At 39.2% G+C, this 13,966-nt stretch overlaps 1 protein-coding gene and 2 long non-coding RNA genes across 3 annotated transcripts; all 3 read right to left on the bottom strand.

The window, feature by feature from the left end:
* Positions 1-3,986: 3,986 nt before the first annotated feature.
* Positions 3,987-6,102, bottom strand: LOC311054803 (mesothelin-like protein; the record flags this gene model as incomplete). The annotated part of the gene is made up of 4 exons (XM_084070806.1): positions 5,980-6,102; positions 5,388-5,578; positions 4,514-4,604; positions 3,987-4,112 (listed from the first exon to the last, which is right to left on the bottom strand). The coding sequence occupies exons 2-4, from the start codon at positions 5,525-5,527 to the stop codon at positions 3,987-3,989; spliced, it is 357 nt and encodes a 118-aa protein (XP_083926932.1). The 5' UTR covers positions 5,528-5,578; positions 5,980-6,102.
* Positions 6,103-8,848: 2,746 nt separating this feature from the next.
* Positions 8,849-9,623, bottom strand: LOC311055851. The gene is made up of 6 exons (XR_014601822.1): positions 9,537-9,623; positions 9,421-9,452; positions 9,234-9,331; positions 9,077-9,099; positions 8,969-8,990; positions 8,849-8,876 (listed from the first exon to the last, which is right to left on the bottom strand). It is a non-coding gene; the product is annotated as an uncharacterized lncRNA (long non-coding RNA).
* Positions 9,624-13,376: 3,753 nt separating this feature from the next.
* LOC311055256 lies at positions 13,377-13,801 on the bottom strand. The gene is made up of 3 exons (XR_014601777.1): positions 13,681-13,801; positions 13,565-13,596; positions 13,377-13,475 (listed from the first exon to the last, which is right to left on the bottom strand). It is a non-coding gene; the product is annotated as an uncharacterized lncRNA (long non-coding RNA).
* Between the last annotated feature and the right edge of the window lie 165 nt (positions 13,802-13,966).

Genomic DNA, 13,966 nt, shown 5'->3' on the forward strand with positions numbered 1-13,966 from the left:
TTTTCGTTTCGGTAAAATTTATTTTACCGAAAGGTAAAATTTATTTTACCGAAACGAAAGTTAAATCCGAAAAAAATCCTTAAGTGTGGAGGCCAAAATCGTCCCCCCAAAAACCTGTTAGGAGTACGTTTCAGGCAATTAGTAGTACTTTGTAGTGGAGTATTTTTTTTTTTCACCATTGTGTCACTAACGAAACGTTTTTGTGTCACTACCGAAACGAAAGTTAAATATGAAAAAATCACTACGTGGTAGTACTTTGTAGTGGAGTAATTGTTTTTTTTTCACCATTGTGTCACTACCGAAACATTTTTGTGTCACTACCGAAACGAAAATTAAATCCGAAAAAATCACCAAGTGTGGAGGCCAAAATCGTCCCCCCAAAAACCTGTTAGGAGTACGTTTCAGGCAATTTAGAGTTGATTGGTAGTACTTTGTATTGTAGTGGAGTAATTTTTTTTTTCACCATTGTGTCACTACCGAAACGTTTTTGTGTCACTATACCGAAACGAAAGTTAAATATGAAAAAATCACTACGTGGTAGTACTTTGTAGTGGAGTAATTTTTTTTCCACCATTTTGTCACTACCGAAACGTTTTTGTGTCACTACCGAAACGAAAATTAAATACGAAAAAATCACTAAGTGTGGAGGCCAAAATCGTCCCCCCAAAAACCTGTTAGGAGTACGTTTCAGGCAATTTAGAGTTGATTGGTAGTACTTTGTAGTGGAGTATTTTTTTTTTCACCATTGTGTCACTACCGAAACGTTTTTGTGTCACTACCGAAACGAAAGTTCAATATGAAAAAATCACTACGTGGTAGTACTTTGTAGTGGAGTATTTTTTTTTTCACCATTGTGTCACTACCGAAACGTTTTTGTGTCACTACCGAAACGAAAATTAAATCCGAAAAAATCACTAAGTGTGGAGGCCAAAATCGTCCCCCCAAAAACCTGTTAGGAGTACGTTTCAGGCAATTTAGAGTTGATTGGTAGTACTTTGTAGTGGAGTAATTTTTTTTCACCATTGTGTCACTACCGAAACGTTTTTGTGTCACTACCGAAACGAAAGTTAAATATGAAAAAATCACTACGTGGTAGTACTTTGTAGTGGAGTAATTTTTTTTTTCACCATTGTGTCACTACCGAAACGTTTTTGTGTCACTACCGAAACGAAAATTAAGTGTGGAGGCCAAAACCGTCCCCCCGAAAACCTGTTAGGAGTACGTTTCAGGCAATTTAGAGTTGATTGGTAGTACTTTGTAGTGACACTTTTTTGGTCCCTAACATTCATGGAGCTCTGGACTTAGTAAATTATTTTTTTCACCATTGGGTCACTACCGAAACGAAAGTTGGTCACTACCGAAACGAAAGTTAAATCCGAAAAAATCACTAAGTGTGGAGGCCAAAATCGTCCCCCCGAAAACCTGTTAGGAGTACGTTTCAGGCAATTTAGAGTTGATTGGTAGTACTTTGTAGTGACACTTTTTTTGGTCCCTAACATTCATCGAGCTCTGGACTTAGTACATTTATTTTTTCAAAATTGGGTCACTACCGAAACGAAAGTTGGTCACTACCGAAACGAAAGTTAAATCCGAAAAAATCACTAAGTGTGGAGGCCAAAATCGTCCCCCCGATAATCTGTTAGGATTACGTGTCAGGCAATTTAGAGTTGATTGGTAGTACTTTGTAGTGACACTTTTTTTGGTCCCTAACATTCAAATGTATTTATTCACCATTGGGTCACTACCGAAACTCTGGACATGACTAATTCCTGGAACTGGTAGTTCCAGGAACGTCAGGTACGCCGTTCCTGGTAGTACCTGATGGTAGTTTGTTATGGCAGTTTGATACAGTAGTTTCATAAGGAACGTAACAGACTACAGCAACCTGCAATCAGCAGACACCGCAGGGAATTGAACCCCATCCTAGTAAACCAGGAGTTCCATACCAGCGTCTTGACTTGCTTCTTGACTTATTTACAATATAGTGTTAAGTCTGTAGACCAGGGGTCCTCAACAGGCGGACCGCGGTCCATTTCCGGACCGCGGGGCACCTCTCTGTGGACCCTGGATTTTTTTTTTTTTTTTTTTTAAATAACTATAACCCTAACCTACCCCTAACCCTAAAACCGAAATAAAGTAAGAAAAAACGTGGGGAAAAGTACCCGAATCCGCCCAAATCCGCGAAAAAAATCGCGCGCGCGTGCATGTGCGGACCCTAGCCTTATTCAAAAACGGATTAGTGGACCTTCAAGATTTGTTGTTGAGGACCCCTGCTGTAGACAGACTATCTGCTCATTGTTTTACTTCTAAAGTGACAAGTTATACATAAAAAAAAGTCTGCCATTTTAAAATAAATCTCAAAGGGATGTCAAATACTGCTATCAGATGGGGGCCCGTGGTCAAATACATATTAATATTAATTTGGGGGTCTTTGATATGAAAATGTTTGAGAACCACTGGTTTATATAACATTTAGAAAGGAAGCCCAAATAATCAACTACAGTTTAGAAACAAGCCCAGAAAACGACAACCACCACTATTTATAAGCCACTTTGCAAACAAACAAGCCCAAAGTCACTTATAATAAGCAGACATGGCAACACTGATCACAGGTTTTATCAAACCCGGAAGTTATGCAGGAATGCCTACTGAGTGTCAAAAAAATACTTTCTGGCCTTGACAGCCCATGCATCCAAACAGAAAAGTCATATCTGATTGCATTAAACAACATTAAACAATGTTAAACTCACTTTGCATGTTGCTTTGCCACTCGCTTTGCCACTCCATGTGCCATTCACTTTAAGCATGCGCATACCCTCTATTCCCCGATTGCAAATGAGCCTCCTTTGAAAACAAAGGCGACTTGCTGTGGTTGGCTGCAACAGAATAGGGTGAGGGGCGGCTAATGTTGTTATGTTGATTTTTTGTTTTTTTCCCCTGGCGGATCTTGCCCCTACACAGGGGCAAGCAGGGTTTACAGACCGGGCCACGGCCTTGTTGGCCCCAACATACCTCAAAATTGTACTTAAGTACAGTTCTGTGAGTCTGCATGTATGTGTTAGGGGCAGATGAATAATTTTCATAAAACTGCAATAGTTAAAATCTATCTCCTCCTGGGATTTTTGAGTACTTTGCACAAAACTTCGCGATGTGACGCGTTGTGAGCTTGTAGATCTGCTATTTTCAAATATTTTGTACTTTTACTTTTGGTACTTTAAGTACATTTTGATGCCAATACTTTTGTACTTTTACTCAAGTACATTTTTAATTCTGGACTTTTACTTGTAACAGAGTATTTTTATATTGCAGTACTGTTACTTTTACTTAAGTAAAGAATTTGAGTACTTTTTCCACCACTGCGCTGCACACATTTACGAACACACATGCAAAAACGTGTAAATATAATCACAACGCATTATGTTTTCTCACTTTTACACTGATTACACTGCCTGCCAGCCAGCCAGCCAGCCAGACAGACAGACAAACAGAGCGACAGACAGACGCTCTACCTCCTGAGCCACTGCCGCCCCCATGTATTTTTGTCAATAACACCATCAATCAATGAAAGATCATTTGTATACTCACCAGAGCTGAATCCCACTCCCCATCTGAAGAGTCCATTAAAGAACACAGTGTGTCAATCTGTGTGAAGTTCCACATGCTTATGTCTTTTCTGTTTAATAAAGAGCTGGAGAGACATAGAGACTTATTTTACTGAACAAACACTCTATAGCAATGATTACTATCAGAATATAGAGCTATTTCACACTTATTTTAACAAAAGTAAATGTATAATACTTTTAAGAAGTAGTGAACATAGCGTATCTACATCTACAAGTGCACAACGTTGTGCGTTTGTAAATAAGCTATGTTCCCAGGGAGACATGACATTTATCTTTTTGGTCTCGAGCCAAAACGTTTGGGAACCACTGACTCCACTGAGAGATGACAGCAGGCAGAAATAGGAGCTGAGACTTACTGGTGGATCATTTTGTCCTGCTGTTCCTAATGGAATGCCTGATGGCTTTCTTCATTCTCCTCTTCTTCCACCTCTTCACTCCATCCCGCCTAAGGACTTTAAGGAATGCCTTCAGGAACTGTCGCTTAGTTTTCTGCTCGGGCAAAATGAAAACGCCAATCTCAATAAAAGTGATGGACAAACAGACAGACATGCCCAAATGCACAAAGCAACAGAAAAGTGGAAATGATGTTAAAGGGATAGTTCACCCCCAAAATGACATTTTTTTCCTATCGATTAGTCACCCCATGGAGACTTGAATTCATAGGAGTGGCATTTGATGACCGGCAGCGGTTCCGGTAGGAGACACAAAGAGTCTCCTTTGTGTCTCCTACCGGAACCGCTGGTCATCAAATTATTGGCTTAGGAATGCGAAAAAAAAAAATAAAAAAAATCCATGAATTCAAGTCTCCATGGGGTGACTAATCGATAGAAACAAAGTATTTTTTCGGGTGAACTATCCCTTTAACAGAGCCAAGGCAATCTATTACTCACTTTATCAAACTTATCGTAGAAGGTCGATGATAAGTACAGTGGCAGAATACCCAGGTTGTTCAAAGTGTCTCTATTCCATGTTGCAGGATCTCTGGGTGCACAAAAACATTTAATACGGTATTTCAGTTGTCATTGAAAAACAAAAAACATCATCAACGTTCAAATTGTCGGAGGTTACTTTTCAGCAAATGGGGAAAATAACCTGTTGTCCATTGGATCTCATGTAGTTCTGTTTGTCGTATGCCCTTGTTGATACTTTTCACTTATTAAATATTTTTAAATCCCACAGGCAGACTGGTGTTTTGGGCATTTTATTATCAGTGGTGTAAATTAACTAAGTGCATGTACTCAAGTACTGTAAATAAGTACAATTCTGAGGTATTTTTTACTTTACTGGAGTATTTCCAATTTTCAGTACTTTTACTTCTACTCCACTACATCTCAGAGGCAAATATAAATAATAAATCATTATTATTATTTGAAAACTTTAGTCACTAGTTACTTTGTAGATTTTGATTATTATTACAAAACCACTTCAGCCCTATGTACATTTCGCCTATTTGAAAATAGCTGATCAACAAGTTCACAATGCGTCGCGATGCAACGCATTGTGAGTTTGTAGATCTGCTATTTTCAAAAGATTTTTATGCATTTTATAGAATTGAAAAACATTCTGCATAAACTTGAACTACTTTTGGTACTTTAAGTATATTTTGATGCCAATACTTTTGTACTTTTACTCCAGTCAATTATGATTACCGGACTTTTACTTGTAACAGAGTGTTTCTACATTGCTGTATTGATACTTTTACTTATTGTAAGTAAAACGTTTGAATACTTTTTCCACCACTGCTAATAACTGAACTGTGCTTACCTGTATGTCGTTGTCCCTGACAACAGGAGGGTTTCCATGGCAGCCGCTCGATTTGTGTTGATATTTGGGCAGTTCTTTAGTTTCTCCAGGATGGATGAGTGAGAATTCGTAATATAAGCCGCACCAATCTTACAGCACATGTTACCCAAAACTGATATGTTATCCTCTGTCAAGGTTGTGGTTGTTATACCCTAAGACAGAAAAAAAGGGGGAAAAAATACTAATAAACTTAAGCACATGAAATCTGTGAAAATAGCAGATCTACAAGCTCATAGATCGATTTTGTGTACAGGGAAAAAAATAGGCGGCCTAATATAGACCCCTGGGGGACTCTGGTCAATGAAGTGGTTAAAGGTTTCGGTTCATTCATGAAAATAATGGCATCAGAACTATTAATATCACAGCATTGAAATTGGATTGTAAGCTATCTATATTGTCCTGTATAACTGTTATATGTTAGTTATAATGTGAAGGTTTGAAGATCATCTGTACAATGTTCTCCCTGAGACCCAATGTCAGTCGATTTGACTGTCATTATCAGTAATAGTTTAATTTGTGTGGGTCCGGTGGTTACTGGTTACTCTCAACTCACCAGGCAAGTCCTGGCATTTTTGAATAGAGCAGTACGTTTGTAGCTGAGAGCACTGGAGAAGACGGAGAAATCTGCATCAGCCAGCTCTTGGAAATAGGCTCTGCAGTTCGCCGGTGGCACCAGAGAGTAAAATAACCATCATTGCAATTAAATATCACGAAAACTAAATTGAACCAATCCCATCATAGCCCATAAGCCGTTGGTTCTCAAAGTGGGGTCCGGGGACCCCCAGGGGTACTTGAGGGGGTTCCAGGGGGTCCCCAGCAAAATGTGTTAATATAGCATCACAATAATTATGACCATTTATACTTTGGCTATTCCTCCTCAGCGTCGCAACGTTTTTCCTTCTTTTTAGTATTTTTAAGCCTTTTAAATTTTTTACATGTACTTAAAAGACGTATGAAAAAATTGCCTTTCCCTGTTCTTAAGTAAAATATTGATATGTGATTAAAATGTGATTAATTGTGATGAATTCATTACAAAGCCTCTAATTAATTTGATAAATGTTTTTAATCGAGTCCCAGCCCTAGTTCTTATTATATATATTTATAATGTTCTTACCCTTCATCACAGACACCTGTAGCAGAGTCTCCAAACTTTGATCCGGTCTACACAAACTGACCGTTGGAGATTTCCCCAGCAGAGCCACATGACTTCCCTGTGGAAGAGAAAGATATATCCTTCAATACACTGGTATGAAATATCCAGTGGTGTAAAGTAACTAAGTACATTTACTAAAGTACTGTACTTAAGTACAATTAGAAGGTACTTTTACTTTACTGGAGTATTTCCAATTGTCTATACTTTTACTTTACTGGCAAAAATATGTTGTCATTTCAAACCTTAATGTGCATGGTTACATTTTCTATTATCTTTACTTTATGTTTTTACCGTTCCAGAGAACATAACAAGGTGGGACACAAACTCAGCCAATCCAGTTGGAAATGCAGTCAGGGAGTCAAACACTGCGTTGATGACAACGTCTTTCTCAGCAGGAAGAGGCAACACCACAAGTTCTGCACTCTGCTTTGGAGACAGGAGCCTTACAGCCTCCAACTGGACAGAAAGACAGTCAAGAAAAGATTATCACAACCACTGGATTTTATTTGATAATAATAAGGTAACTATTTGGTCTAATCATTCTTTAGAGTTTTTTTTTTATGTGGCAGCGATGAAGTCTTACAGGGGAGAAGCTTGGGTTGAGATTCAGGAATTCTCTGACAGACACAAGGGCTGAGAATGGCCCAAAGTTGTTCTGCAGCCAGTAAGCACTGCTGTTGGACACACAGCCTCGCCCTGGAGGGGACAGATCAGAACAAAGTATTAAGGCATTCAAACAGAAAAATGTCTGCAAATACCAGTCAAAACATTTTCCAGTGAAGATATCCCATTCTAATTGAGAATAGAATGGGAATATATTTATTTAGCAAATACATTTGAAAATGAGAGCCAAACTGTTATTGAGATATTGCAGTTAGTCAGTACCTGGCTGTGGTCGGGAGAGGAAAGGGAGGATTAGTTCCTTCAGGCCCAAATGCTGCTGCTGTGAGGTCATGTTGTCAAACTGATGGCTAAACTCCTTCAAACTGGTGAATCAAACACAGAATGAGAAATACTTATTTCTTAGCTTATTGGTGAAGCTAGAGAAAAGGCAACGGAGTCATCAAAATCAAAATCATCCCCCAGGAAGAATGAAGGTGCACAGAAAAGTCTATGGAAATCCAGCCACTAGTTTTCAAGACATCTTCTTTGGGACCAAAGTGACAGATGGAGGTATAGACCAAACAACCAACATACAGTAGCCATCCTTAGAGCCCTGCTGCTAGTGGGGCTAAAATACATGCAGGTCAATACTTACACTTGCTGGTATGAGTTACAGCTGAGATTCCTGCTGCTAAGGCAGCGTAGAAACCATGCAGATGCAGGAACCCTCTCAAACGTCCAGAGAACCACGTCCTGATGACATCACTGTCCCTCAACTGTTTATCAGTCAGAATTGCCACTCTCATCTCTCCAATCACATCCAGAACCACAGACGCTGATGGACCAGTCATGGTCATGGACTAGGGGAAGGATTACATGGGTCAATATTTAATATTATTAAATTTGTATTAATATTACTTGAGGATATTTAGTGTATGGAATAGTAGATAAAGATTATGGCTCTATAATAGAGATATTCTTTCAAATCTTGATAGACTGTTTGCCTGACAGTGAATGTTTTTATTAGCATTTTTTTTCATTAGCAAATCTTTTTAAGATTATTAAAAACATGAGCTTTAAATTTAAATAATTTCATAATTCAGATGTGTTACTTTTAATTCGTTTTAGAGATTGTTCATTCTGTCTTCACCATAAAAGTTGTTTTCAGTGTCTGGTTAGAGCTACTTTTGTACCGTGTTGGTAAGAAGATCCAGAGCTGCATCCAACACCCCAGAGGTCTTAGAGAGGAACAGCTTCCAGACTGGTCTGGAACCAGTGGAGCTGGGGGACTGGTTACACTTCATCATTGATGCCAGATCCTGTGCTGTCAACATGGACACCTGGGTGGAGATAATGGACAGAGCAGAACAGGACAAAATTCAGGAAACGTTTAAAGAAGTCAAGATTAGAAAAGGTGCTGTTGAGTTAAATCTGAGAGACTTTAGTGGCTTGCTGAAGCACAAGCGTATTCTTCAATGCCATAGTCGCAAAAACGTCCATTCATTTGACCACTGTTGAGGAGGAGCTGCAGTGCAGTGCTAGGGTAGAGGAATGGAAAAGAAGATCAAACATTTCTGACATTGCAACAAAATAATACTTTATAAAGAAAAGGGAAAAAAGGAAAGGTGAGATTATGATAATGGTTTCTTTGATTCAGGAAACTCCCCTGTTAACTCCAACACAAATGTCGGTTTCTGTGAAAACATGAGAAAATGAAATAATGATAATTTATAAAAAAATAAAAAAAGATGATTGAGAAAAAAAATGAAGAACACAATACACTTACCATTTGCTTGAGTAATGTTGCACTTGGGAAAGAAAAAGAGTGAAATGGTTGTGAATTTGCATTATTCTGGTTAGACTTTAGACTCTTAATACAATTCCAGGTACTTACGGCTCCACTGTATGTGATGCAGCCTAGGAGAATACAAGTGCACATAGTTTTTGTTAATAACAAACACGATTAGAAAACATCCACTGCTAATTACATATAAATATGAACAACAGCAAAGTGAAACATCACTTTAAGTTATGTAGATAGAAAATCTCACCTGGTGGAACTTGCTGAAGTAAAGCCAGCTTGTTGTATGAGATCAATGATGCTACACCTGAAGGAACAGTAGGCATGGCCTGGTCCAGTCTGGTGAAACTGAAACCCAACAAGTTGAAGTTAATATCACTTTAATGAAATATTAACCACGTCTTCAAAATCCAGGACATAGATAAATATGAACTCACATTATTTGGAATGACGAGCAGGAAATGTTTCCCTGAGAAATGACAAAAAGATGTTGTCATTTTAAACCAAATGTGCATAGTTACTGTTTCTATTATTATTACTTTATAGTGTTTACCTTTACAGAGAACATAACAAGGTGGGACACAAACTCAGCCAACTCAGTTGGAGATGCAGTCAGGGAGTCAAACACTGTGTTGATGACGTCGTCTTTCTCAGCTAGAAGAGGCAACACCACAAGTTCTGCACTCTGCTTTGGAGACAGGAGCTTTACAGCCTCCAGCTGGACAGAAATAACACAAAGGAAAGCATTATCACCACAACTGGATTTTATTTGATAGTAACAAGGTAATTATCTCTTATAGCTCTAATAATTAATCAATGTTTTGTAAAGTAGCAGCTCTAAAGTCTTACAGGGGAGAAGCTCGGGTTGTGATTCAGGATCTCTTTGACAGACACAAGGACTGAGAATGGCCCAAAGTTGTTCTGCAACCAGTAAACACTGCTGTTGGACACGCAGCCTTGGTCTGGAGGGGACAGATTAGAATGAAACATTAAGGCTTTCAAAAAGAAAGATGTTTGGAAAGTCAATAGATTTTCTAATAAAAAGGATTCCATTCTAATTGAATGTAAAATAGATTTGGAAATGAGAACCAAACTGTTACTGACAAGGGAGGGGCAGTGGTTGTATGGGGCAAAGAGCAATACATAACAGAAGCTCTGCGCCAACTAGAGAATAACCAATACTACTCTGTTCCCCCAGCAAACCCACTGAACAATATGAAAAGAGAACTGGAAGAGCTACTGAACACTGCAACGGACCAGAAATGGATATCCAAGAAGGAACATGACTACCTACTATGCCAACATCCACGCTTCTCTTCTTTCTACATGCTCCCCAAGATCCACAAAAACTTGGAAAACCCACCAGGTAGACCAATAATCAGTGGGAATGAATCCATCACAGAACCCGCCTCTAAATTTGTTGACTTTTTTATAAAAACTTTTGTCACAAACTTGCCATCCTATATTCAGGACAGCACACAGGTTCTGAAAAAAGTTGCAGAAATACACAATATAAGTACCTGCATTATGGCAACTATGGATGTTGAGTCTTTGTACAGTAACATTGTCCATGATGAAGGCCTGGAGGCCTTGAGATATTTTTTGAGGTCTAGACCTGATGACCTTATGCCTCCTAGTGACTTTATTGTGCAACTCACTGAGTGGACACTCAAAAACAATGTTTTCCTTTTCCAGGATAAACTGTACAAGCAAGAAAAGGGTACAGCGATGGGTGCATGTTTTGCACCTAATTATGCTAACCTGTTTTTGGGACGATGGGAAGAACAACATATCTTTTCAAACCTCAATCCATATAAGGACAAAATTGTGTGGTGGGGGAGATATATTGATGACATTCTTTTGTTCTTCTCAGGCTCAGAACAAGAGCTCTCAGACTTCCATGCTTATGTGAATAGTGTCAATGAAAACCTAAAGTTGACCTTGGAATATGACCACCAAGTTATTAACTTCTTGGACTTGCGGATTTCAAAGGATGATCAAGGAGACCTACACACCTCCATTTTCAGAAAACCAACTGACCGAAACACTATCCTACATGCAGACAGTTTTCACCCCCCTTGGCTCATTAAAAACATCCCTTATGGTCAGATACAAAGACTGAGGCGCATATGTGATTCGGATCAGGATTTCCAGACTCAGTCTATGGGCATGCAGCAGCGGTTCAGACAGAGAGGGTATCAGCAGCAGACTCTCAATCAGGCTCATGACTGAGCCATGTCACTCGACAGAAGAAATCTGCTCACTCCTAAACCAAAACAGGAGCTCTCACAGAAACCTTACTTTGTCACTCGCTACAGTAAAGAAGCTCTCCAGATCAAACACATCATTAACAAAAACTGGGACATTGTTGAAAGTGACAGCTCTCTACGGGAGGTATTCAGAGAACCTCCAGGTATCAGTTTTAGGAGGGCCCCAACCATCAAGGACAAGTTGGTCAGGAGTCACCTTCCTGCTTCCAAACCTAACACATGGCTTCGCCGACAAAAGGGCAATTTTTGTTGTGGTCACTGCAACTATTGTACAAATATGGTTAAAACTGATATTTTCAAAGATGTGTTCAGCAACAAGACCTATACTATCACAAGCTTTTTAAACTGCAACACTACCCATGTTGTATATCGACTTGAATGTACTTGTGGTTGTTTCTATATAGGACTTACGAAAAGGAGACTGCGTGACAGGGTAGCTGAACATAGGTATGCTATTCGCTCTGCTAATATGAAGTACCCCATGGCCAAACATTTTATTGAAGCTCAACATGGGAGTGATGCAACCCTAAGAGTGTCTGGTATTGAAGCCCTAAGCTCTGATACAAGGGGTGGGGATAAAATCAAGCGCCTCAAACAAAGAGAGGCATATTGGATTTATACTCTCAAGGCCACTTATTACCCGGGTCTAAATGAGGACTTTGACCTCTCATCATTCTTATAATCACCCTTTTCTTTTCTGAACCATTACATTACACAAGTTTTTTCCTCTAAAGTAACTACTCAACTGGGTTCATATATGGTGTACAGTACCTGTGACCTATGACTTACTTAAGTTGTCCTTAGATCTGTTGTATTGCACATCAGTCGTAATGTTGTTTTCTAAACCTCTACAATTTTAAACTTTTTAATCTTCTTTCATTCATGTGTAGATAACATGTGCATGATGCCACCAGGGGGCCTGCAGGCTGCAGACTGCAGGTCCTCACTGTGGACACACCTGGTAGGCCTATAATTAAGCCTACTTCCTGTCTTTGTTCAGCAACACCCTGAAGAAGGCGTTTGCCGAAACGCGTTGGTGTTTTTTAATGTTCTGTTAAGCCCATTGCCCAAATAAAGGCTTTTTAATTTCAAATCCACCTGAGTGCCTGGACCTGGATTTTTGTGCCTTTTTGGCACATTCTTTCCTTTTTTGCTCTTTCATATTATTCCCTTCCATGAGCACCGGTGGTTTGAGGGATACCAGTAGCGCTCCTGCCATCTCTCTCTCTCTCAAACTGTTACTGTTATTGAGATAGTGTAGTTAGTCAGTACCTGACTGTGGCTTGGACAGGAAAGGGAGGATTAGTTCCTTCAGGACCAAATGCTGCTGCTGTGAGGTCATGTTGTCAAACTGATGGCTAAACTCCAGCAATCTATGGGTCAAACAACAGCACACAGAATGAGAAATACTTGCTTTATATTCAACTCCACAATGGATGATGTATCAGTCTAGACTAGAGAAACAAATGTTTAATATAAAGATTGTGAGAGTGACTTTATGTTACAGTGACCAAAATACAGACACAACATATATAGATGTGATAGAGTTACAGCAGATGTGACAAATTTGTGACAGGGTAATATAATGTTAAAAGCTCCAGCTCTGTGCTTACATTTGCTGGTATGTGTGACAGCTGAGGTTCCTGTTGCTGAGGCAGTATAGAAACATTCCTGATGCAGATGACAGGAACCCTCTCAAATGTCCAGGGAACCACGATGACATCACTGTCCCTCAACTGTTCATCAGTCAGTATCGACACTCTCATCTCTCCAATCACATCCAGAACCACAGAGGCTGATGGACCAGTAAAGGTCAGGGACTAAGAGAAAGATGCAATTGAATAGCTGATTATTGAGTTATTCTTAACATTTCTCTCTAAAACTGATGAAGAGATAACAAAGTTCATCCTCTGGTGGCCACTCAGGGACACGACAGGCTCTGTCCAAAAGGCTATTATTCATTAATTGATCATTTGAGTTGTTTCTATCCACATTCACCACATAAAAACATGAGACTTGGAACTTGAAAAGATGATGAGGATTTTCAACTGAAAAAAGTGTTGCACCGTTTGACGGGCGGCCGAGCTTCTAGCCACTTTAAGTTATGTAGATAGAAAATCTCACCTGGTGGAACTTGCTGAAGTAAAGCCAGCTTGTTGTATGAGATCAATGATGCTACACCTGAAGGAACAGTAGGCATGGCCTGGTCCAGTCTGGTGAAACTGAAACCCAACAAGTTGAAGTTAATATCACTTTAATGAAATATTAACCACGTCTTCAAAATCCAGGACATAGATAAATATGAACTCACATTATTTGGAATGACGAGCAGGAAATGTTTCCCTGAGAAATGACAAAAAGATGTTGTCATTTTAAACCAAATGTGCATAGTTACTGTTTCTATTATTATTACTTTATAGTGTTTACCTTTACAGAGAACATAACAAGGTGGGACACAAACTCAGCCAACTCAGTTGGAGATGCAGTCAGGGAGTCAAACACTGTGTTGATGACAACGTCTTTCTCAGCTAGAAGAGGCAACACCACAAGTTCTGCACTCTGCTTTGGAGACAGGAGCTTTACAGCCTCCAGCTGGATAGAAATAACACAAAGGAAAGCATTATCACCACAACTGGATTTTATTTGATAGTAACAAGGTAATTATCTCTTATAGCTCTAATAATTAATCAATGTTTTGTAAAGTAGCAGCTCT

Source organism: Gymnoscopelus microlampas (genome assembly GCF_963454915.1).
Source record: "Gymnoscopelus microlampas genome assembly, chromosome: 11".
In the NCBI taxonomy this organism is placed as follows: Eukaryota; Metazoa; Chordata; class Actinopteri; order Myctophiformes; family Myctophidae; genus Gymnoscopelus; species Gymnoscopelus microlampas.